The sequence below is a fragment of the Indicator indicator genome, chromosome Z (genome assembly GCF_027791375.1).
Source record: "Indicator indicator isolate 239-I01 chromosome Z, UM_Iind_1.1, whole genome shotgun sequence".
Taxonomy (NCBI): Eukaryota; Metazoa; Chordata; class Aves; order Piciformes; family Indicatoridae; genus Indicator; species Indicator indicator.
Window position 1 is genome coordinate 55573334 of NC_072053.1, and position 26707 is coordinate 55600040.

Consider the following 26707-nt stretch of genomic DNA (forward strand, 5'->3'; position numbering starts at 1 on the left):
ATCACATTTCCCAGAGAGTAGGGGAGAAAAAATCACTTTATGCTTCAAAAAATCCTCCACGACTAGCACTCAGACATCATTATTTGCACCTTGAAAATATGTGGTAAAGTAAGTAATGAAAAGAGTCAACTCTCATGCTCAGTGCTCACCTATGTACAGTAGTACCTCAGGGATTGGAGGCCAAAAACACCACTAAAAACTCTGTATTTGCTACATGCACATTTCAGTAAAATAGCAAGCCCAATGTGAATAGTTGGCCTTAAAGTTTACAGGTCAAGTGCACCCAATGGGACGGATATACACTGACTCCTGAACAAGTCAGGCACTTACTTCCTTACTCTCTCAGAAGAAGCAAGGGATCAGACTTGCTTATTTAACTTCTAACAGTCCTATCTTGCAGGCACAGTAACTGCGGTACTGGCTGGGAAGCCAGTTCCTGCTCAGGAATTCCTGTACTTTGCAGAACTTAGCAAAGCATCTCCTGAAAACAACCCAAAGGAAAAAAAAATAAAGTAATGCTGTGCATTTTTAAGTGACTGAACCGGCCAACAAATGGAAATATGTTTGGAGAAGTAAGAACACTGATATCCCAACTGGATGTAAAATGTGCTATGAGGAAAACTTCTTCACAGAAAGACACTCCTGCAGAAGTGGAGTGTCCTCCACTCCACTTTCTGGGACTGGAGGGAGGCCCAACTTCCCACAACTGCCCTGGCATCAGTCCCCACCACTGTGTTATTCCTTGTGCTGTGTCAAGGTAGATTTGTGTGAATCAGAAACTGTAACAGGTATCCTCGCACAGTATTAAAAAGAAATCAAAAAAGAGAGAGAGAAAAAAATATTTTTAAAAAGATGTTTTGCTGGCTTACTTTATGCTGCCCTGAGAGAGAACCTGTATTTGTGGGAAGACCAAGGGCAAAGCAGGAAGTAGAAAGGAGAACTGAGAGGATATGGTATCTAAGGATTGTGTTTAAACTGGCATTGCTAGATTAAATATGTCACACTACAGCCCCAAGCTATAATTTCACACCACTTCTAGCTGATTTAATGGCTAACTGCCACTAGTTTCCTTACAAGAAAAAGTCTGCTGAGTGAGCTCACTGAACCAGCCCACTAGGGGCTAATAGTGGGAATACAGAGTTTTTCCCTTGATGGCATCTATCCTTCAGATTCAGTCTAATTATTGACATAGACTGAACTTTCTGCATACACAAACATCCACATGAAAAGTCTGGTCAGAATGGATGTAGTACTCAAACTTGACATGCCACCTTCTTGAACACCAGATTCTTCACATAAAGTTCATATCACTTTTGAAAATATAAAAACACTACATAAAGAGTAATTAAAAATCCTCAAATACAAAAGGAAGGTAACAATTAGAAGAAATATATTTGCACAGTCAAAGACATAAAGTAATTTGGCATTTTGCTGATAAATGGAATTTGGGGTAACAGAACCACTTACTCCTATTTTTACAGAAAACTTCCTGCAGCTTTTGCAAAAATGTCCAACAAAAAATAAAAATGCCTATGCTGAGTGAACAGTGTGTACATGGCCTTTTGAATTGCTGTTGGCATTCAATTCTGCACTGGCATCTCTGGATTGTGTTGTTGTTATTCCTAAAACACCAAAAGAAACTCGGGTTTAATGAATTTACAGAACTATGTCAAATGCCAACATCTTGACAAGCTGTTTATTCCTATACACGGCTAACAATTGTGCCTTACTATGTAAGCAGCAGACTTCATGTTTTTAACATGTTTCCTATAGGGAGATTTTAGAAATGAGCTACACAGAGAAGTCCTTTCCCACAAGTGCATTTAATTTTCTACCAGTTTATGAGTCCAGTATCAGACAAATGCTGTATTACTCTAGTCAGTTTTTACTTGTTTGTGATTTTTTTGCAAATGCATTCCCAGTTCTGTTTCGACAAGGAATAGGTGTGTGTAAATTTTATAATAAGAGTAACACATGCTGAGAAAGGAGAATTTGTTGATTAAAGATCTGATTTCAATAGGACTCCACAAAGGTTTGGACTGCAGGAGAAAGGGTTCCAGTTTATTATTTTTATGCTTCCTTTGCCAGTTTTAGCTTTTTAGTATTTCATTTACATGGACTGTGCACTTCCAGATTCCTGCAAATTTCTGATAAAAGGTCATGCTAAAACTATCAAACTACAGCAGACCTTTCTAATCATCCCTTAGAAGGAGAGAGTAGGGCTCACTGCCTTACAGGCTGCATCTGCACCAGAATTAGGAGATATGACTGCAGTATGTTGGATATACTTTAATTACACTTAATTTTGTTAGCCTTATGTAAGAAAACAGTTAAAATACAGAAACATGGACATCACTGTCCAATAATTTTGAGTAAGTATCCAACGTACCAAAAAATGGGCTCACATACCCCTAATTGAGGACTGTGTTACCACAGCTTTCTAGCGCTGGTACATGAACTAGTGAGATCAAAACTAGCACAACCACGTTTACACAAGCTGCAATAGTTACAAATCTGATTGCAGTGGACATACATGAGAAAAAGCGTTTTGCTTGGTTTTCAGATTTCCAGTGTTCTGTGGAAACAGATGTGCAGAAAAATGAGAGCTACCACTTCACTATCATGTTAATATGAACATAGAGACAACAAAATAATCTTCTTCCCTTTATTCTCAATAAGCCTGATGCTTCTTGGGATCTGCTGCATATGCCTTGAAGAAAGAAATTTCAGTAAGTCAAGAGACAGCTAAATAACAAACAGGCACTCACTGCAGGACAAGTCTGCATATGATCAGCAAATACCATTTCATAAAAACATAAATTCCAGAGTGCTAGTGTTAAACAGATGTCTTAGAGGAGAAATTCAGAGAAGACTGACAGTACAATAAAAGCCAACAGTAGTCTGTTTTGAATTACCAGGAATGTTACCAGAGAGTTATTTGCTATTGATACATGGTATTTTTGTTGTGCTTGATTTAAAACTCCACAATATCTGTAAGACACATGAGAAAAAAATAAAAGACAAATTCGATTGCAATGCCACGACAAAAAAGCAAAATTGTACAAGATTTGCTGTTTAGTCATTGTATTCTTGGAAAGATTCATTCACTCCACTATGGTATTTCGAATTTAAGTGATGACAGAGTCGGCAATTATAACAGCCTGGCTGCTGAAAAAACAAAATGAAAGCACAGTAAAGTGCTAAAGGAACTTTTTATGAAATAGCAAATCATTAAAAAAAAAATCCTTACAGGGCCATGTCACTGCTGACCAACACCACCATTAAAGGTGTCAATAGTCAAAATGTTTAAAAGTTTAATGACACTGAGTAGAAGTATTCTTAGCATTCCAAATTTTTTTCTACATAATAAACCAAGTTTATAATGACGAGGCTGTAATACTGGAAAAACAAAACAATTCCATAGTTTAGAAAAATCAAAACAACACACAATAAAAAAACTGAAACAAACAAAACCAAAGCTAAAACAAAACCAAACAAAAACCACCTATCAATAAAAATACAACATGAATGTTATTTCTTAAAATTTTCAAGTCATAGTAAGTAAAACAATTCTCCATAAAGAGGAAAATTAAAAAAAAAAAGAAAAGTATAGGCATATACAGTATAGCCTAGAGCATCCTTTAAGATGTTAGTTCCTCATTGTAAACAAACTGGATATACATTTAGCAAGAGGACAAACAAATGTCAAGATATGTCCCCCAGTGTTACATCACTTAAAATTTCCTTCCAATTATAGTTATTGTAGTTACTTCATTTTAGAACTACTGAAAAGAGGTTAGAAAGAAACACACACAATGACAAAGAAAAGCAGTCAAGGCAATCAACAGCTTTCAAGAATCTTATACAGAATTCCTACAGCTTTTTTATAAATTGCTTATTTCAGAGATTATAAATATATGGGAATATGCTTCTAATAAACAGAAGACATTCAGTTCCAGTAAACTGAATTAATACCACTAAGCATCATGCATTAGCTTACAAAACTAAATTGTTAAGTCTAACCACACAGCTTAACAGACCAAAACATTTTTTTTTAGAAGAGCTTTCCTGAATTAGTCTTAGTAAGAAACAAAAATAGAGATGATGCTAATTAAACATTATTCTGACATAAGGCTGATGTATACAATTCATTGGGAATAAAGAAATACAGTAATTACTCTTAAGTATTTTGAGTATAAAATCCATGCAAATAATGGATTGCAAACTTTGCTGTTTACAAATGTAACATCATATACACATACACAAAAAAGATCCATAAATCTTTAGAGCAATTTGCTTTTGTTTTCTGCCTCTGTCTTGTAGCAAGATGAAAATGAGGGTAGGTTGTAGATTCTTAATGAGTTTGTCAGTGTTTTTGGTAAGCAGACAAGCTAACACAGATCTCTTAGCCTTTACAGAAGCTAAAATATTTAACAGAGACTAAAATATTTACCAATATGTCCATTTGCAAGAATAAGGCCTTATGCTTTAAATCTATCTCCAGTCCAGAATTATTAATTCGTCAAATTTGCATTACGAGAAGGCACAATTGACAGTTCAAAATCTGAAGCAACTTCTAAACCAGCTGAATAAAAAGGTAAGGCTGTGGGCTTATTTTTTAAAGTTTCTCATTTAAAGAATATGTTTGACATAGCAGCACAATAAAAATTAGAATGCAATTATTCCATTGCTACAGGCTTGCAAACAGGACGCAGTATGTGGGGTAAGATCAAGACAAAGCGAAATAATACTAAATATAGTAATTTACTGGAATTTAATCAAGTTTGTTGTACTGTGTACTGCCATATATGGTGAAATCTCACTGAAAAAAGCCTAGGTGTTTTACTGTATAATTTAAGTGGGTGAATATTTCTTTGGAGAAGAGAGAGTAATTTAAGGGGCCTTTTGATGCCAGATGTGCATTATCAGACCGAAGCAACTGCTGTGTAAGAATGGCAAAACAGACCTATTTGCTGGAGATCTGAGCTAAGCTGGGCTTCACAGTAGTGAAATGATTTTGATTTAAAAAGTTATCACCTGCCATATGAGGCCTTTCTACATTTAACCTTAAAACTCTAACATCATTATTTCCTATATAAATGATTGCAATTATAGAAAAATACACATATGGAGTTATTGTAGTATTACAGCACTGCATGTAAGTACATCACTATGCTTCCTTGGGTCAATTAGGCCTAAAATGCTGTATTTGAAGCTGGAGTGTTTAGGATTTCATTCCCTGACAGTATTAGAACCTTTCAAAAAGAGGAATTGTGTATGCTTTGAGAGTTTACATTCTTGCATCACTATACCGAATTTTCAAAATCAAAACCTTACAGTTTTCTGAACATATTAAGTCAAGTCCAGTTAAGTCTAGAACCCTGTTTCTTGCCACAGGTAAGATCAGTGTCTTTATTTCAGATTTGTTCTTTGCATTTTTGATTGCTCTGTCTCCAGACAATTTCACATATCCTTCACAGAGAAGTGGCAGGTGGGGTATTTTCCTTGACTTTTAAGAGAAGTTGTAAATACTACCATTCCCAGATTCTGGCACAGGACATAAAAAGTAATTTTTTTTTCACTTTAAATATTTTTTTGTCTTTAAGTAAGCTAAACTCTATCTCTAGCTGGGAGATTCAAACCAAAGTCCAGAAGTGCTTCGGCTGTGATCTAATATGCTTCTCCACAGAAGTAGTTTTCAAATGGCTTCTCCACTTGGTAGGTGCCAAAATAAAGCATAGCTCAAATCATAGGGTCGTGGAAAGGCCGGAAGACGACGAGCAAACCAGCTTGCAGAAGCCGTGGGCACCCATGTGCCAAGGAGAGGTGCAACTCTCGTTCCTTCTGCCAGCACGTATATCAGGAGAAAACGTGTATCTCCAATACAGAAAAATGTTACTTTCTCCCACATCCCCGAAACATGTTTTACTGGTTCAAATACATTTTCCCTTTCAATACTATAGACAGCACAAGGCGATTGCTTGGTACCGCCTGAGTTATTAAAAATCACGCAGTCTTTTTTCTTTCGGAGAAACCGTTGCACTAGCGATGCATTTTTAACGACTACTTCGCTGCGTGAAACGGCCGCTGCATGAACCGACCGATCGCACGGCCGGCAAAAACGGCCGCCGTCCCGGGGTCCCGCCGGGGACGCTGGCGACCCAGTGCTGAGATAAGTTTTTCCTGTCTGCGGCCGCGCCTCCCAGGCGTGGGCCGGTGCGGCGCCCACCGCCGCCTGTGATGGGGGCAGGATGGGACACGACGGGACGTAACATCCCCGCACCCTAGCGCCCTCCGCCCCGTCCCGCCGCCGGCAGCCCGGGCTCGACTTGTGCCGCCACTCTTCTACCGTGCCACCACCCTTGTTCGCCCCTGCCTCCGCAGCACGCCCCCCTCACCGGCGATCCTCACGCAGATCTCAGTCCCGGCGGCGGGCGCCTGTCGCCCCGCTGCCTCGCCTCCCGCCGCTCGCGACGCCGCGCCCCGAGTTCTCTTCAGATCCGGCGGCGCAGGGGCCGCGCGGCGCCGGACCTCTGCCAAGCTCTTCCGCTTCATGGCGGAGGCGGCCGCGCCGCTACGGTGGGTGCGAGGCGACCCGCCTCATCCCCTCCGCGCCGCTCCCCTCGGCGTTCGGGGCGCCGGAGGGGAGGGATCCCGCGACTACGACTCTGGCGGCTGACGCGTCTCCCCGGACACCGCCCCCTTTCACTCCCCATGCACCTCCGGCCCACCCGACCCGAGCCGCCAGTGGCTCCTGGCCCCCCCTGCCCCGCCGCCACCTCTGATTGGGTCAGCGTTATGTGGCGTCACCAGCGAATAGCGGTGGGGACCGTGATGTGACAGTGGCGGCTCTAACAGGTGGGCCAGGGCAGCGCGGCCGCGAGCCGCCCGTCTGTCGTTGTCGCCTTGAGCGTGCTGGCGGCCGGCGGGGCCCCCGACCCCTCTCCCGTCTCGGAGAGGGCTGCTGACGTGGCGCCAGACTTCTCACAGATACCGGGGGCCTGTAGTGGTGTCCGCGTGAGCGAAGCGCAGTTCCTAAGGGTACAAGAGGGCCGCGGGGTGAGTCGGCTCCCACGAACGGGCGGGCGACTGAGCGCTGGCACAAAGCCTCCGCTGTTGGAAATTAGTTTTCCAGTTGCGTGTCTGGTGCCTCTTGCAGTACATGCTAAAAAAGGGTCCCCAGGGGACATGACATCGTGTAAGGCCAACTGAAATTGGAAAGTTAAAACAGCTTGATTTGAGTCTTCTCAGACACGGTGGTACTTTAAAGGACACCATTATTTTAAATGGATGTAGAAATAAATTAAGCTCGTGGTTAAAACAACTAAAACCCACTCTTGCCCTACCTCTGTCTGATAGGCCATGATAAATAATGCTTTCTGAAGTATTCTACTGTCTGCCGAGTGTGTGCTCAGCATTTATCTCCCACTGGTACCTACCTTTCACTGCAAAACTTTAAAAAATACTTTTCCAAATTAACACTACAGACCTAAAACTCTGCTGTCGTTGCAATTCAGTATGCACATGGAAATCATTGTCAAGCAGGGTGGTGGCAAAGTCGGTGAAGCGGTGACCAGATGCAAAATGCAGGACAAAAGCCCTAATTAGAATTTCTCTTCTGCTGAATCCTTCTGTCTTCTTCCCTTTTTTGTTTAACTGCGCTTTGCAAATCTTTCTGAAGTGTTTTTGCTGGGATGCTACAGGGGCTGTGCTTGGTTCCTGTCACTATTGAAATAGTGAAGATGGATGACTTTACAGAGCTATCAATGTATTACTTAATTCATCCCAATCCCTTTTAACAGGACAGAGTTCTTTTAATTAGTTGTATTTATTGTATTAGTGGCATATACCTATGTAGTTTTGTTGTTTGGTTGGTTTGGGGTTTAGGTAGGGTTTGAGTGGGGTTCTTTTTTTTGGTTCTACTGAACACAAAACAACAGAAAAATAGCTAACGAAGTACTTCATTTAAAAACAAAAGCACCAAGCTAAAAGTGTAATGATGGCAAAGCAAAAGTGTAACTAGAATTGGTGTCCTTGGCAGGTAAATGGAGCAGAGTGGAAGCACTACAAATAAAGTGATTTGTTTTACAAATCTAAGACAGGTTTCTAACCTGCTTTCTGTTATGATAACATTGTTTGCCTTAAGTAACACAGAGACAGCTGCATTACAGAGTTTCCAACATACTCAAAAATATCAGTGAGGTGGGGAAGCCCTGGAGGGACTGGGTGTATTTCTGAGGGTCAGGGAAGTGGTTCATGAAGAGCAGACTTTACTCCCGTGAGCCTCAGCTGCTAGTCCCAGTTTGATATCCCAAGTTCTGGGGAAGCATCTGGCCAGCTCTGGAATCATGCAGGTAGTCTGCACATGACTACTTTTAGCCCTGTCACAAGTGTTGTTCAGTCAATGCAGGGAACTGAACGTTGTATTTCTGCATTAATAATATCCTTATTCTAAATGCACCTTACCAAAATGTAATAGTAAGTGCTAAGGTGTAGTACCTCTAAGCAAATTACCTTGCTCAATATCATTATGCTCTTAGTGGAGCTCTTCAGATCTTGGTCTGGGTGGGCCAGTGACCTTAGTCAATGCACGGAAGAACCTCTTCACTGAATACCGTTTTACAGTTGCGTTACTATTAAAGCTTACAAGGGGGCACAATTTGAATAGTCGGATTTAATCCTACAGTGAAGGCCAAGATCAGAAACTGCAGAGGATGACATGCTCCTTCATAAATCTCAATCTTAATTTTAAAATTGCTAAAAAGAAGTGGCTTATAGATTAAAACCAGCACATCTGTTTTAGTGAAAGCAATAGATTCTGAACATAAACATTTTTAGAAAAGTGGGTAAGATCTGATGGCCTAGAAAGCAAAATGCTGTTGTCCTTAGCTCAGTTTTCTAGGACAGAAATAACTAAGGACATTTTTCCAGAGACCTCACCCTGAGCTTACAGACCTACCTTTTTGTGACAAAAAAAAAAAAATTCAGACAATGGATGACGTTTTAAAAATATTTAAAACTATAACATTTATTTGGCAATGTCTGCCACTGCCAGACACAAATGTAGACATAAGCTTAAATCCCAGTGTTTGAAACTGATTTTTCAAGGTGCATTTTAATACAAGACTGTCAGATAGTATTGGGAGCCTTAAAACATAGGTGAGAAGTATTGGATTAAAAGCCAGTGTGATTTGCTGAATGCAAGAATCCCAAGGTCTTCCTGAGTAAAGCTGTATTTTTTAGTTTTGTGCATCTTGAAGAAAGATTTTAAAAGTATATTAGCATTACTGTTTTATAAGGAAATAATAATCTGCAGGATTTTTTTTTTGTAGCAAGCCTCCCATGTATTTTAGTTTTTCTTACACACAATGGAAATACCATTTTCATGTCCATCTTCAGTGCTGGTACCGTGATCCAATTTTCTAGATAAGGTTTCTAGGTGTCTCATGAAGACAACAGTACTGATGCTGGTAGAAATTCTCTGGAGAATTGTTCTTGTAGAGCAGAAATAAAAACACATATGTTGTGTCAGTGTCATATATCCATAATCTGGGGTTTATTTGAGAAATTTACTGGTTTAACTCCTGCCAGCTGCAAAATTGTGTTAATGGGAACATGATCCAGCCTGTTTTTATCAAGGTGCAAAAAATGAACTTCATTGCCTGGAACAGAATGAAAATAACACGTAAGTTGTTGAATAAAATATTTATTTATTCAAAGGCAGAAGTGAATCAAAGAAACATTCTGATTTCTAGTGGTTCTTGTACAAATGTGTATTACATTTATAGATTGCTCAATATTCTGTATTTTAAACAATGAGAATGATTTTTTTTTTAAATTACAGAAGCAAAGAACATCTAATAGCATGGTGCTTCCTAATCATGGGATGACTTTGTCATGTTGCATGACCCCCCCTTCATGCATCATTCCTCTACTAAAAATATATTGAATGCCTTAGAATAAAACATAAAAAGAGAATGTAGCTGAACAGAACAATGTCCAAAAAGCCCCTTCAAACTTCAAGGCAGTTGTTCTGTCAGCACTCCTGTCAGTTACTATTGAGCTGTCATCAACTTTGTGCCATCTCTGTGGAAAATGGAACTATGCAATGACACTTCCACAGGTTCCTTTAGCTGGCAAAATGACACAGTTCAACAGAAGACTGTCTTCCTGAGATCCATAGGGACAGCAGCTGATCATAGCATTAAAACAAACAGCTGAGGAAGGCTCTTAACATTCCCACAAAACAAAGCAGCTCACCTGGACCTAAAATCAAAGCTCCTCCTTGCTGAGCAGGATCTCCTTGAAAATCAAAAGCTGGGCTAGTCATTGCTCTCCACATACTCCTAATGCTTCCCAGGAGCATGTTTGATTTCACGTGGGGACTCTGCACTAAACAAAACCACGAAATACTTGTCATCTCGAAATACAAAAGTATATGAGGAGAACAACAAAATCAAATAGCTGCTATGAAAAGTTTTCATAGTCCTGATTAACAGCATTTTGACAATGTATCCTATAAGAGATGGTCTGGTGGACAATTCCCCTGTTAACATTACTATTATATTGGTTTATCAGAATGTTCTTGCTTTGTTACTACATAAGTCCAAACAAGGTAAGAAAATTATTCTTACCTGATGCATTATTATCTTCACCTCTTTTCATGCCAAGTGTTTTATAAATTTCCCTTTGTGGATCTACATACATTTCATGTGTATACCCAGTTAAATTGCAAAAGGGCTGCAAAATATATACATACAAAAAAGTAATATTTTTAAGGTTAAGACAATAATTAGTTAAGATATATTGACACTCTTCTACCCACCCACCCCCAGTTTGTAAGCCTGTAGATTTGTCATGTTACAGGCCAAAAGCTGTTACCTCCAAAGCTTTTACTAAAACAAAGCTTCCACTGAAATCAAGAAAAAATGTTTCCTTAGCAAGCCCCAGTGGTTTTTAAAGTTTATGTTTTATTTATTTTCTTTATTTATGTACTACTATTATAATTGCTTCACAAAAATGTATACTGTCCTCTGTGGTTGCAAATTACCATCTTTTCACTCACAGCAAAATCCCTCAGATCATTAAAGCAGAATAGAGGATACAATATATTTAATTATGACTTTATTTACCTTGATGTGATGATAAGATGACTGTCCAATGACTATAAGCCTCACATTTGCCTCCTAGAACAGAGGTATTGAAACTGTAATGAGAAACTCAGTGTTTCTACCTGGCTGCAAAGCATTTGCAGAATCTGGTTCCTGAGCTAATGATCACAGAGCACTGGGGTAAAATTATTTGATTATGTTTGGAGCCTACACATTTGTCTGTATTAATTTATTAGGTGAAAAATCAGTTTTTAAGCTAATTTGTATGTTACCGATTAGTAAACTTTAGGCTTTCTGTTGCATTAGTAGTGTCATCTTTTCAACTGATTGCAACCTGCTATGAAATTAAGAATTTCCACTCAGTTTCACTTGCATCTAAAGAAGCAGCATGCAAGTATTAGTGCACATACATCTACAATTTACATATACAGAAGCTCACTATTGATATAACTCGCATCTTCATGTACTGCCGTGTTTTGCAGGTGCAACATAAGGCCTGAGTCTAGTATAGAGGCCAAAACACAAGTTCATTTGGATGCAAGTGTAACTGTTAATAAAATTTAAGATTCTTTTAATATTAGGGTGTAATTTTTGACTTTCCTGTAGAGAATATGTTTTCTTGCTATGAATAGAAGCCCTCCTAAAAACAGAGTACTCATACTATGAAAGGTGTTTTGGTTTTCTGTATACACTTATTTAAGCAGCCCAATTAAGAAAATGCCATTCTGAGTAACAATGAGCAATTTAAAAAATCTGTCCTGAGAATGGGAGATGCCAGCGAAATTGCCCCTTTTCATCTCCCAAGTTTCTAGTCAGTCTAAGGTTTGCTCTGCCATCACCTGTGCTTTTGTTGGGAACAAAATATGACAGAATTCCAATCAGCAGCCTCAGATTGACTTTCTTCATTTAGCAGGGAATCCTTATCTTTCTCTGGTATCTCCTACCACCTAACAAATACCTGTCTGTAGCAACCCTTGCCCACTCCATTTCTTCTTTCCATCAGTATGTCATTTTTTGTGCAGCTGCCTGGAGAGCAGGTCACACAACTGATGCAGCTTACAAATAACCGTAGAAGAAGAGACTGTTTTTAATCTAATTTTCTGATCTCATTTCATGCACAACTGTACTGGCATAATGCAAAAGACAGTAGTTAGTTAGAGGTCAGAAGACAGCTGCCTAGGGCACTACTAATACCAAAAGACATGCCTGTCAGATGTTAGACTAACTATTCAGAACACTGCAGAAAAAACAGCACCAAGCTAATAGGGCAGGGAGAAATAATGCTGCTGTAACAGAGCATGTAATGCAATAAATCTTTTCCTGTGTCTCCTAGGCAGGTACATTATGGCTATTGCAGCAAACAATGAAAGCCTAATTTTCTTCTGATTTTTTTTTTGATTCCTAGAAGGTTTAAGACTCATTCAAGACTGCAAGATCTGCTTGCAACACTCTCTACATATTAAGGGCAGACTACTTACGTGTAAAAATGCCTTGGGGACTTTTGCCAGATCTTCTACATACTCTTTACAGGTGTAACATAAAAAATTCTGCAAAACAGAGGGACATGTCAGAAACAGACATAATTGCATAGCAGTGGAGCACCAGGTTCTGACTTTGGGCACAAAACCTTTTGAAGATGGTCAGGAAACCAGGAACAGGAAAGATTAGAGTTCTTTGCAGTCACCAAATTTGGATTAGGAGCCTGGTTTAATTTGAATTACGATCCTTGTTTAATCCAAGACAGAACAGACACTGGTCTTGAGGCCTTGCTAATATTTCTCTCACTGGACATGTTATGAATGTGAGAGCTAGCTCGCCAGCTGGGGAATCAGGGGGACACAATACTTGTTTCCCCATACACTTGAAGAATTATTTCCTTTCACGTAAATACTGTACCATTTTACCAAAAAAAAGAGGGGTTCTTGTAAAGCAGATCGATTCTGCTTCTATTTTCATTTTCCTCTGCTCCAGTCTCGCTTGTGTAAACTCCCCACTTCTCCCTCCCGGGCCTTCCACAACCAAGCTGGCGCTCTCCGCAAGGAGCCTGTTTGGGCTCCAGGCCGCCGAGCTTAGCCCCCCTCTCCCTCCTCACCCGCACGAACAACACGATCGCTTTGTGCTCCCCATACAGGGCCTTGAAGGGAATGCTCCTCCCGTTCGCGTCCAGCACCAGGCAACGAGCGGCCTCCTGCAGCTCCCCCGGCTCCGGCGGCAGCTCGAGGCCCAGAGCTCTGCCGACCTGCTGCGTGACCGGGGGTGCCAGCGGCCGGGCCATGACCCGTTCCAGCTCCGCCGCCGCAGCCTGGCCTGGGCTGTCCTGCCGGGTAGTAGGCAAGAGGAGATGAAGGCGGCGGTGACAGGCGGAGCTGGAGCCAAAAGCTATGGGGCTCCGTGGCGGCGAGGAAGTGCCGGGGCAAAGTGGGAGGGCATCGTCTCCTTGAAGAGGCTCAGGATCGGCCGCGCCTCCCGCATAAGGGGAAGTTGGTGAGTTTAGGGCCTTCGCATAAAAAGAGAGGAATTCGCTCCCAAACCCGCTGCGCGTCCGTTGCAGCAGGAATACAGTTTGCTTCAGCAAAACGTAGTAAGATCAAACCGACCCTCCCTGAAACGGTGTGTAAACATAAGCAGTGACACTGTTACGCAGTCTCAAGGTCAGGTTTGCTTTGCAGGATGCCGTAGCGTTTCAGCGGACTGGGCAAGGCAGAAAATTCTGTTTTCGAGGAATTCTGTCTGTCAAACCGCTGTATCTATTAAAAATAGTCTCAGTTTCCTTACTGAAGTAAAAACAGAACTTCATGGGACTTTGGCAGGTGAATAGCAGAGGATGCTGAAGCAGTGTGGATGCTCATGCAAGGATAGAGTACACACGAGTGAACAGATCTCCTTAAAATATGAAAAATACTAGACAGTTAAACAGTATTGTAGTCTCTCAGATTGTTATGTTAGCTCAAAACTTATGAGGAAGACACTTTCGTTTTTGTAATAGGGAAAAAGAAGTGTCAGAGGAAATGGGGGCAGATGAAGGGATGGCCTGTCAGAGTGTGAGGGGGTGCGTGTGTGCAGATCTCCAGAAGTGATTCTCTTATATAAAGATCCCTGATGAGAGTTCTAGACTGTCTTGGCAAGCTGCCCCAGCATCTGCAATTCTTTCATCTCATATTTCTAGAATTTGTAGAATACAGGGTTTTGTACTGTTTTCTAGGAGGTTCCTGTCATTCCTGAAGCTCAATGCCTAAAAGTAGACATAATAAACACTAAAGCTAAGCATTAGGTTTATTCATAGCTTTTATTTTCTTCACCCTTTTAAACATGCTGGCATTGTGGTTGTGCTTTTTGCAACAGCATGCTTTTATTGACTTCTTGTGGTGGTTTGAGCTCTGACTGGAGTTTAGGAGCTCGAATGGTAATAGATTGAAATTTCTCCCCCTGCCGCTTTCCCTTTCTCTCGGCAGGATGTGGAGAGAGAGAAGAAAGAAAAAAAAAGGGTAGGGGAGAGGGGAAGTAAATTCGTGAAAGAAATAGTCTGAAGTCAGTTTGGAAGTAGGAGAAGTAAATTTTAATTTTTTTACAAAAAAGGGAAATAAATAATTTAATATATATATATAGCAGTAACAGGGAGGATTCACAGAGGTGAGGGATGAGGGTAAGTGGGAAAAATATACAAAACCAAGCCTGGATGGCCTTGTGTTCCCTTGGATGTCAGTGGATTCAGTTGGGAGAAAGGAGGCCCCAGCCACGTGGTCAGTGCAGGGGGCAGTGGCAGCAGCAGTGATCTATTCGAGCGGACCAGGCAGGAAAGAGAGCGAGCAGCGAGATGTCTGCCCTTTTTATGGGCTTGCTGGACAGGAAGGGGGAGTGGAATAGACCAATTTGGAGTCAGGCGACCCCCTTCTCCCAGCAGGGGAAGGGCTAAGTGCCCCTTCCCCTCCCCCCCCCCCCCCCGGATTAAGTTTCTTTTGTCCACCTGGGGGGCTGGGTTCTTTTCATCCCCATCCAGGATGGGTGTACCCCAGCACACTTCTGTTCAGTCTGTGAGCCACTCTCATTCCCACCTGCTCTGGTGCAGATATTCTGTGGAAGAGAATGCTTTACTACTATGTCTCTTGCAGTTCTCAGTGAAACAAATTGTTTCTGTCACAATGTCTGAAAAGTCAGATTAGCTCTATACAAGACATTTACAGGGGATGATACAACGTAGTTGGTCCTTAAATCGAGATACCTCCCAACTTTGTTTTAAACCTCTTGCCAAAAAGACTTTCAGGGTGTGCAAGCTGCTCTGTTGCTGTGTTAAAGAAAAGTGATCCTGGGCTGATCACTCTTTACAAGTTTGCAACACATACACGTGGGTGAAAGTATCCAGCCAGTAGTATAGCCCTGTTGTTTCAGTTCATTCTGTGATACGGATCCAGTTGGTGGATTTGCCAGATTAGTAATACTCTGCTGAGCTAGCAAGTGAGTGTTTGAATATTAGCAAAGCACTTCTTGTGTATTTGCCTGTGACACTGTACTTCAAGGATTAATCTTGCAGTCCAGCATCCCCTTACAATAGATTTGATTTTAAAAGCATGAACTCAAATTGGTAAAGAATTTCTGAAAATTGTGAAACAAATTCTGGTAGATCCAGCTGGACTCAGCAATTTTAAACATCTTTTCCTGCTTAAATGGTCTATGATTTTATAAGAATTTGGACAGCACTAATTCTTCATTACTGCTGTCATCAGGCTTCTTTGTTCATTCAACAGTTACCTGTTTATTATGCTGCCAGACAGATGTCTTCTGTGGCAACCCATGAATCAAATGTGGGCTGTGCAGCAGAGCTCTGCAGCCCCTCATCAGTACTGTTGTGAATGGCTTATGTACTCTGAACTACCGCAAGATGCAGCAAAGCAGGGAGAACTGACCACTTCTGACATGCTTTGGGTCTTTGTGTTGAGGCTGAAGTGGGCAGGCTGGGCAGGGAATCTTGCTGTGTAAAGGTGCAGTAAAACCTGCAGGTAGTTTTGTGCAGGGCCTAGGGGCACAGATTAGCACTTGTCATCAGTACAGCTTGGACCAAGGCCCCTGCCTTTGCAGCTGGAAATCAGAGCTTGAAGAAGAGGTGTTTGTACCACTACAGAGGATCTGATGCCACAGCCTCTCTGTGGAAGGACAGAAAGGCATGAGCTTGCATGAGCATGGGCATGGGCAGGGTAGTGTCACAGACTAAAATGACACTATTCCAGCTCAAATCTGAGTGTAGCTGACCTTTTGTCTAGAGTCCAGAGAGCTTGTTGTCACTTGATTTGAAATTAAATCTCTTGAAGAGTCCAGTCTATCTAGGAGAGCTAGTAAACATACCTATTAAGCCAATCAAGACTGCTGGGGACTTCATTCTTTTATGCTATGTGGCCTCCTTAAACTAGCTGAAGAAGTGTATCCTTATTGCCTGGTTTCAGCAGTATATAATTGAGGACTTTCTTCTCAGAACATTTGTCAATACATTTTCTAAAGCCTTTTAAATGGTGTGGTTCTAAGATTCTGTGTTGTTAGAATACAAATAGAAATTGCTGTCACTCCCAGTTTTACAGAGAAAGAATAGACAAAGGCACTTGAACACTGTTGTGTCCTCTGAAACAGGAAACACTCAAAATTAACAGTAACTTTAGAAAGCTGAAGCTTAAAGCCTAACAAAAATACTGATATAATTTTAACTGGGAAGAAAGACACTGTATCTGATAATATTCTGAACAGTACTATCTAACAGTGCAGTCTACTAAAACTATGACATTCTTCATTGTGATCTGTGATTAGGGAAAGTTCCCATTGTTACTTTCTTCTCTTTATAGCTTCTAAATACAGAAATGTTGATAACTTAAAAAAACATAATTGTCAGAGTGATGTCTCTTTCAGTTTCTTAAGGAGAATCAGGCAGTACATTACTGAAGGAATTGATTTAGGGACTAGAACCCCAGACACTGTCTTACTGATAGAAGGAGATGCTTTAACCCTGATGGGTGGCAAACCCTGGGAACAGAGTGCAGCTAGAAGGAAAACACAGACAAGTCGGCTCCCTAGAGGCCACTGTGACCTAAGGGAGTTATGCAGAGACCTGATAACAAGAACAAAGCAAAACTTAGGACAGAATTATGGAATCCCTTTATCTCTTGCCTGACGTATGCTTAAGCCTTGGAAAAAATATATGCGTTTGTGTGATACTTTCTCTCTGTAGCCAATCATGAATTTACAACTGTAGTATGGGCATACTAATGACCAATTACAAGCTGGCTTCTGATACTATGTTAACCTGTATAAAGAAAAAGCTTTGTACAATAAATTGACACTTGGCTTGCATCAGGCCGTGTCCTGTCTCTCGCATCACAGCACATTACCATCATAATGTTCAAGAGACAAGTCACTTTCTTCACTGCACTGCAATTTTCACTTGTAAAGAGAAACTTAGCTAATATGTAATTAACAACAACAAAAAAAAAGGGTTACTCTGTGCCATGAATAGGAAATACATATTCCTACCATTTCAAGAGGAAGAAAAATAATTATACACCAGTTTGGAATAATTTATCTGTTCTGTATTGACTAGTTAAACCAAACACCAGCTGTAATGTTGCAACCTGAATTCCTAGATTTACAACAGCTGAACAAGAGAGGTATGGGCTGTATCAGTAGCACAAATACTGTCTAGGGTATATGGTGTATATTTGTAAAGCAACATACTATCAATTTACTGCAAGATGTATTGTTTATTTAGCCAAATATATTTGCTGTTCTTGGTTATCTAAGTATTATTTACCTAGAAATAACATGGTTATTACATATCAGATAAACATGTATTAATATTTACAATTTCAGAGTAAAAACCTCATGCTAAGTGCTATCAAGAATGAGTTGTTTTAAAACCATTATTGTAATTAAAAAGCGGTAAAATGTGTACTGGCCTGTGTAAGAGGCTTTTTCCTTCACAGCTGCCTTTCATTATTTCCTTATTGTCATGATATACTGCGGGTACACTAGACTACTTGGCATAGGGTCATGAGACTGATTCTTCTTATCAGCAAGGGAATTATTTGCAGCCTTGAAAATCATGTTGGAAATGCTGGCCTCATGTCCATTTTTTCCATACCTGATGTGTTCTCTCTATCTCCAGATAGAGCTTTCTATTTTGTTTTACTTTCTATCTTTCTGCTTAGTGAGGATATATTACAGTTTCAAAACTTGCATAAATTGTACACTTTTAAATTATTTTTTTAAATTATTCACGATTATTTAGAAGACTGAGGACATTTTTAAGTCTGATTGCAGTGTCAGTATATGTTGCATACTATTTACTGTTGTTGAACAACATGAATAATAATAATAAATGTAATTAAAAATCTACTGTAATAGTTTAGTTTATACTGAAATACAGGGAGAAAATCTTTCACCTGTTATGTTTGGCATATTAAGTTTTGTAATACGAAGCCTACAGAACAGTAACTACAAACTTTACTACACACCAAAATGTAACAAAGTGAAATACCTACTCTTTGGTTAGTATAGATTCAAGGCATAATGAACCTTTAATGCATTGACTAAGAACTCTCTGCATTTGATGTATTCCTGTTTTGTGGCTACCTACTTTGTGTGCTGCGAATGAAAAACAAATGGCCATCTGTACTTCAGGAGGAGTAAATTAAATGAGAAAACACTATTTAGTTACTCTAAGTTCCACTGCTTTGAATCTTTCTTTAAAGATTAAGAGGACTCTTGTCTCTCACCTGAAGAAGTCACTACTTAAATAGATGATACGCAGACAAAAAGGAAATAAAAGATAGGCTGCAATCCAATTTGGCCAAACAGACTTGTCTTCTATCTTGTTAGCAATAAGGCTCTGAGAGGGTAAGCTAATTAACTTTACGGTTTCAATTATAGTGTAAACTAGATCAGAAGATTAAGAGACAAAGAATGTGAAGAAAAGTGGAGGTCATCTTGTGGAATATTCATGCCCAATTAAGCCTTGTTCTTCTTGATCTCCTCCAATAGTGTATTGCCAGGTAAACAAAAAACTTTGTTGAAAGCTTTACTGTTCCTTTTTTATCTTCTGTCAGAACAATCCAAACCTTTTTTCCCTTCCCTTCCCTTCCCTTCCCTTCCCTTCCCTTCCCTTCCCTTCCCTTCCCTTCCCTTCCCTTCCCTTCCCTTCCCTTCCCTTCCCTTCCCTTCCCTTCCCTTCCCTTCCCTTCCCTTCCCTTCCCTTCCCTTCCCTTCCCTTCCCTTCCCTTCCCTTCCCTTCCCTTCCCTTCCCTTCCCTTCCCTTCCCTTCCCTTCCCTTCCCTTCCCTTCCCTTCCCTTCCCTTCCCTTCCCTTCCCTTATATTCTCTTTCATCCCCTCCCCTTCTCTCCCCTCCCCATATGGCAATGTTGACATTTAGCTACAGTTAGGAATTCCCTTCTTGAGATCAGTGGATGGTATAGTGTATTTGCTGGTGGAGAATAACTTGAACTAATTTTAGCACATACTCGAAACAAATGTCATTTATTTCCTGGTGTATAATTAAGAGCAGCAGCATTTTAACGTCAGGCATACCTCTTGTGCCTCTTTGCTGGAGGGATCAACCAGGAACCTAGGCCAATTCCCATATATATATATAGATTTGAGGGGGTTTGCAAGCATTTAAGCTTGACTGCCTGCCTGTATCCTGAGGACAAATCTGTAGCCTGTGTCCACTCTCCTCCCTTTCAAAATGGCTATAATGTCTTGCGTAATTATCTCTTATTCTTGTGTACCTGAGCAAGGTGATATATGTGCTAAACTCAGATAACATAAGCCATAGGTTTAATTTAATTATCCTTCCTGAAGAAATTATTTAAAAGAACTCCAAAGGTTACATGACACCACCTGTGTGGTGTTGTTGATGCATCAGAAGGACAGGATGTCATCCATTGGGACCTGGACAAGTTGGAGAGGTGGGTCCAGGTGAACTTCATTAAATTCAACAAGAGCAAGTGCAGGGTTCTGTACCTGCGCTGGAGTAACCCTCACTTTCAATACAGACTGGGGGATGAGGTGTTAGAAAGCAGCCCTGTGGAAAAGAACTTGGGGGTTCTCATGGATGAGAAGCTGCACATGAGCAGGCAGTGTGTGCTTGCAGCCCAGAAGGCAAATCCCATCTTGGGCTGCATCAAAAGATGTGTTGCCAGCAGATCCAGAGAGGTGATTCTGCCACTTTGCTCTGGTGAGACCTCACCTGGAGTACTGTGTACAGGTCTGGAGCCCTCAATACAGGAAAGACAGGGACCTCGTGGAGTGGCTCCAGAGGAGGGCCATGAAGATGATCGGGATGTTGGAGCACCTCTGCTGTGGGGGCAGACTGGGGGAGCTGGGGCTACTCACCTTGGAGAAGAAGAGGCTCCGAGGAGACCTAATAGCAGCCATCCAGTACCTGAAAGGGGCCTACAAGAAGGACGGAGGGAGACTGTTTACAAAGGCCTGTGGTGATAGGCAACGGCTTCAAACTAGAGAAGGGCAGATTTAGATTGGATATCAGGAAGAATTTCTTTACTATGAGGGTGGTGGAATACTAGAACAGGGTGGTTGAGGCTCCTTCCCTGGAGATACTCAAGGTAAGGCTCGACAAGGCCCTGGGCAGTCTGGTCTAGCTGGGGATGTCCCTGCTGAATGCAGGGAGGTTGTACTAGATGACCTTTGAGGTCACTTCTGGCCTGGACCAATCTATGATTCTACATGGGAAAGGCCATCATGTGAATCCTCTGTCAGGAACTGAAGAGATCACAACTTTTCAGCTGGCTCTCCTAAGAGGATTTCTAAAATTTCCAGTCAAAATCACGTATTAGGTTGTTAACAATGAAAACTTCCACCACAGCCAGTAAAATCCACACCAGAGGTGAGGTGGAAGACCCAAGCCTGAAAGCAGTCTGGATCTGGAGTTTGTGTGGATGTGAAACTTGTTGCTTTGAGAGGTGTTCCTTGGTTTAATAAGGATCAAGAATCTGTGCCCTGCTGTATCTTCCAGTGTTTAAATGAGAAAGCTGTTTTTCTTCCTGCTGTTTGCATCATAATTATGTTATTTGCTTCAACAAATATGTCAATCTACTTCATAGGATTTTTACTTCTTAATGAAGCTATTTATTCTTTCCTTAGTTTTTCAGTTGCTATTTTCAATTCTCTTTATACAGATATTTCTAATTCAGTTGTTTGTTTATGCACAAAGCTACCAGTAAAAGTGAAGAATAAAATCAAAGGGGAGAATATAAATATGTTAACCATACTTCAGTTACAGCAACCATAATAAAAATGTATTAGCATATCAGCTAAAACAGAAATTCTTTAGCTGAATCATATGTTTTAAAAAAAAAGCATTATCTTTCTTCACAGGTTGGTTAAAAATAATTTAAATTATTATAAATTTATTTAACATTGTTTCATTACACCATCATCTTTCATGTTATAAGTTAGCATGTGCAATATTCTTCTGCCAGCAATTAAATATTTTGCACAAGAACTGAAGAATAAAAAAAAAAAAGATAGAATGGTAAGGAAATGAATAATGGCCCATTACATTATCCTCAAAACTCATTTTTTTAAAAACTTGTTTCCCTTCCTGTTCCTTGATGAAATGTTGCAATTTTAATTTCCTTGATGCTAGTTCCCTAGCATCAAGACATTTGTTTAAAGCAGCTTCTTCCATTTCTTCATAATACATGAGTTAGATTATTTTTTCAAACTGAAATGACTTGTTCTCATGCTCTCTCTTAAAAAGCAGTCAATAGCCACTTTTTAAAAATTCTCATTAATTACTTTAACATTCAGGCTGTGGTCCTACAACAGTTTCTGAGGTCCTGACATAGAACTGTAGTGACTTCAATATAGATTTGATCATGCAAATAAATTAGCTAGGTATCATAACATAAAAAAACATTTATTTTTTTCTAGTGCTGCTACCGTTAATTCTGCAAAGGGAAATTTTTTAAAGAACCAACGCCTGCTGTTGGAAAATATCATAAAAGGGAAGAAATCTGACTGACTGTCCAAGCAGGATCAGTACAGCAACTGGAATTGCCATGCCAGCAGTAATCACTTCTTACTTATCTAATCTGTGTGTCACTTTCTGACCAGTTATAACCATTGTTGCTTCTCTTAAATGGAGGCACAGTAAAACAGAAAAAAATAACCAGAAATGTTTGGGTGATATTTGTACATCCCATCCTACTTCCTCCTATTGCTTAGTAAGCTGTTAATAGCCAAGACAAATGAACCTAAGCAGGGATTATGTATGTATTTATTTATTTAAATAAATGTATAAAATGGCTTTTGATCAGTTTAGTTTGTAGGCATATTTATTCTGCTGTAAAAATGTCTTCATGAGGCAGTGTGGGCCACTTGGGAGATGCATGTGTAATTATTCTTTTTCTCCATAATACATTTTTCACAAGTGCAGGGCGTGTGTAGCTAGTTTGGAATGCTGCTTCTGTGGCCTGTGTGCCTCTGTGTCGTAAAGATGAGACTTTTGAATAAAAGCTTTACTAAGACACTTTAAAAAAGTAATTTTTATTATTTTTCCTTGTATATCTGTGGAGCTCTATTCTAACGAGATCATTGCAATTCAGATTCTGTTTCCAAAAACATAATAAAGAGCCTGTTCACACTTGAAATTTAATTTTGATTAGAATAGATGTAAATTTAATTTCTGTAGCTGTTGTTGATTGACTGTACTTGTAGATGTTCTCATTTGAACTTTGCTTATTTGAAATAGCTTCCAAATAATGAAATAACATTAAAATGATCAGACAAAATCAGAATAAGGCATCATTCTGCAAGAAAAATCCTGTAATAGTATGAAGTTGTTTGGAATATCTATTCCTCATATTTTGAGCAAACTATGAGAAGCCTTTTTTGTGGTACTATTTTAGCTTTCTATAGGAGTTTCATGTGATAAAATTTTCTGAAGTCTCTCAGTTGTTCTCTGATGTATATAAGATAATATATAAGATATATCTGATATTCTCTGATGATATATAAGAAAGCTTTTATTTCTTTTGAAATTGAACTAAGAGGACTTCTTTCTTTGAATAAAGTTGATTGTAATCTCTAGAGTAAGTTATTTACTCATTTCCAGATCCAGGAAAAGAATGCATGAAGAATGGGGTGTCACTGGCTAGTTTGCTGTGTTGGATGATGGACAGACAAATCTTTACACAGAGGGTGAATACTGTCTGTCTGCAGCTTTCCACAGAAACATAAGTATTATAATAAAAAGAAAAGATGTAATAATTTCCTGAAGTTCTAGAAACTTAGAGTCTTAGAAAGAATTTTCCCATTAAAAGGTGGAAAGCTACCTGTTGTAGATGTAAAAAGTCAATTTTCTATTCATTGTTGAAGGATTCGTGGGATCTACACAGTGGCGTGCTTCTAAGCATAGCATACCACAGAATTTGGTCCTACACTTCTGCAGGATGCTAGAATTTGCACTGAAAGTCTCGTAAAAGATGGAAGGAATAGAAAAAGAGTATGTCACAAGTGCAGAAGTCCCTGTTGTTAGTTCTCCTGAGTATTTGAATGACAAGTGTCACCCTGAAATCAAAAGCTTTCCGTAAAAAAGTTAGTATTTCTGCTTCTGTAACAAACAGAAGTTTGCAAACAGTACTCCAGTTTCTAAAAGTTCAGATTCAGTGTTAAAAGATCCTCAAATGTGCCTCACTTGAAAGGATTCCGTGTCAGGATCTATTTTTATTTGAAAATGGCAATGCTGAAGTTACCACTGGCCTCTTCTTTCTAATATTCCCTGTAAATGCTGCAGTATTTAGCCTATCCCCCAAGGTTGTTTAGCCTGGAGAAGAGGAGGCTGAGGGGTGACCTCATTGCTGTCTACAACTACCTGAAGGGAGGTTGTAGCCAGGTGGGGGTTGGTCTCTTCTTCCAGGCAACCAGCAGCAGAACGAGGGGACACAGTCTCAAGCTGCGCCAGGGGAGGTATAGGCTGGATATTAGGAGGAAGTTCTTCACAGAGAGGGTGATTGCCCATTGGAATGGGCTGCCCAGGGGGTGGTGGAGTCGCCAACCCTGGAAATGTTCAAGAGAAGACTGGATGAGGCACTTAGTGCTATGGTCTAGTTGATTGGGTAGGGCTGGGTGATAGGTTGGACTGAATGATCTTGGAGGTCTCTTCCAACCTGATTGATTCTGTGATTCTATGAAGTTAACTGATGATGGCCTGTGCTTGAATCAAGGAATGGGGCTGTACCATTCTTATCAAAGAAAAGCACTTTTCCCATTGAGGTCGTGCCATGACCTTGTATTTTTCTCTCCAAGAGCTTATCAACATGTGTGCACCTGAAAATATGTACAACGAGTGCACAGCACTTTAAGACAACAGCCAAAGCAATGTACAAAATCTAAACAAAAAAGTAGTGGAAATTTAGGTTGACAGAATGCAATTGCAGAAAACATGATTTATGTAGAACTCCAGGGAAAACCTTGTTCACAGTACAGTGGATATCTCTGAGGACTCTAAATAGTTCAGATATAGGTTTAATACTGCATCTGCCAGACCATGCTTCCAAGAATTCAGCCTGACACCATGCTGGCATGTTAATTAATTCCCTCCACCTCAGGGGTAAGCATACTACCTGTGGAGTCACTGGTGTTAATGCCTGCTATCTTCCTAGAAACAGGCTCTATTTGGTAGTTACTTGTGACCTTAAAAAGAAGAAACCAGCGTATAGTTTGTATAACTTTACACTTGGTGACCTTTCAGATTTAGTAGTCTTTTGGAGGATTAATGCATACAGCAGCACAAAGAGGAAACCAGAATTTGTGACACTCCAGTGCCAGGACTGAGACAAATCCATTCTCTCTGGGTGTGCAGGAAGGCTGGTGGGGGATCCATCTCCCATTTACCCTTTGTGAATATGTCTTATTTGCAGACTTATTTGCAGTCCCTTCACTGAACATTGTAAGAGTATCCTGAGCTGGTAGGGTTCCACTGGGGACTACCTGAAGTGTGTCACAAGAAAAACAGCTACAATTTGAGGAGCTGGAGTTGGGATTGTACACGTTTTCTTTCTACCATTCGTTTACTTGTTTTCCTCTGTTCCGCTGTAGTTTATGCATGGGTCACAGTTCCTTTGGGGGTGTTCTTACCCTGGTGTCCCTACACTAGTGTGTGTCATTCACAGGCCTCAGTCCCTTCGGGGCACCCCCACTGTGGGCTGCTGACCCTTCAGAGGTTCACCTCCTCTGGCATGGAGCATCTCTGAAAAGCACATTTCATGCGTGTCCTTAGTGATGTCCTTATTCATATGTCTCCTTTTCCTTTTCCAGCAGCTGCCACTCAAACATATCTGAACAGGGGTGTCATGTGGTTGGTTGAAGTTTTGATGTGTGGGCTGAAGTTTTGGGGTGTGGCCCATCACAGCTGAGTATAACATGCTGTGCCACTGCAATAAAAGCACTTACTGAGTGGGCTCCTAAAACACCCCAAGGTAATTCAGGGTCTGTCTAAATAGCAAACTCTGCTTTACTAACTTTTGTTTGTTTATTCTGTGGTTGTGTGTTGTTACTTGATATCTGTTAAATACTTCAAACCAAAATAGAAAAAATTGCACTTCTTGTTTGTTAGTAGCAAAGTCTTTCGAAAATTACTCTGTCTCAAGGGTGCCAGAGTGTCCACTGGACAGGAAATTTTTAAAGCAAATGGAACTGAAAGTGAAGTTTTTTTAGAAATTAAGTATGTTAATGATTTGTTGCAACACTTTCTTTGAAGGTATATGTTTTCAATTACCAAAGATGAGTCTTGAAAAGCTCTGAGTTAGCGTGAAGACTGAGAAGATGCTTGCTTTCATGTCTAGCTTGCTAGACAAGAAGTGTTATTCTTTATTACAAGGAACTACTGACAACAATCTGTTCCTATAATCATCACCTCAGTAAAGACTGCTATAATGATTTTTATCTGAAGCTTGTGGCAGGCACTAGCTTTAAATGATGTAAATACTGCAGTTAATTTTCTTTGTATGAAAAATACAGTATCATTGGGTTGCTATAGTTCCCAGGATACTCCACAATCTTTTATTTGACTTCTAGAATCTATCCAAGAGGCCCTAATCTATCTTTCTTAATTTGCAGCTTCATGCAAAATTTGTGGTCTCAAGTAGTCAGAAAGCTCTGGATAGATGAGGAAGGTTCTTGGAGGAGGTCACCTGTCTGCAGAGGGAGCTAATAGATGAAACAAAAATCAGTTTAAACTGCGATTTGCAATACTTGCCTGCTAGGAAAATATTTTCCATGTCATTCCAGACAGAATTATACTAATGGAAAGGTCAGGAATGAAAGAAATCAGCAAGGAAATGAGAATTTGGGTATGCTTGGCTTGCATGCCCACGAGGGACACACAGAGCTCATGGTCCACTGTGAAGCATTTGCTGAATGTCCTAAAGACTTGAAAATGTGTAGGAATTGTGATGATGATTGCCTTAGAGAATGCAGAAATAAACGTAATTTACTCATTCCAATTGTTAATTAGACACAGAAATTTAACAGGAAAAATGGCATTTTTTTTCTTGACTGCTGATCACAATCAATAGAACCTTTTTTTCTTTTTTTACTG

At 40.2% G+C, this 26707-nt stretch overlaps 1 protein-coding gene across 1 annotated transcript; it reads right to left on the minus strand.

The window, feature by feature from the left end:
* Positions 1–9057: 9057 nt before the first annotated feature.
* On the minus strand, positions 9058–13386 carry PRXL2C (peroxiredoxin like 2C). Its single transcript, XM_054397924.1, has 6 exons — positions 13204–13386; positions 12590–12658; positions 11133–11186; positions 10635–10740; positions 10261–10392; positions 9058–9662 (listed from the first exon to the last, which is right to left on the minus strand). Exons 1-6 carry the CDS (start codon positions 13384–13386, stop codon positions 9535–9537), a joined length of 672 nt encoding a protein of 223 aa, XP_054253899.1. The 3' UTR covers positions 9058–9534.
* Positions 13387–26707: the final 13321 nt, after the last annotated feature.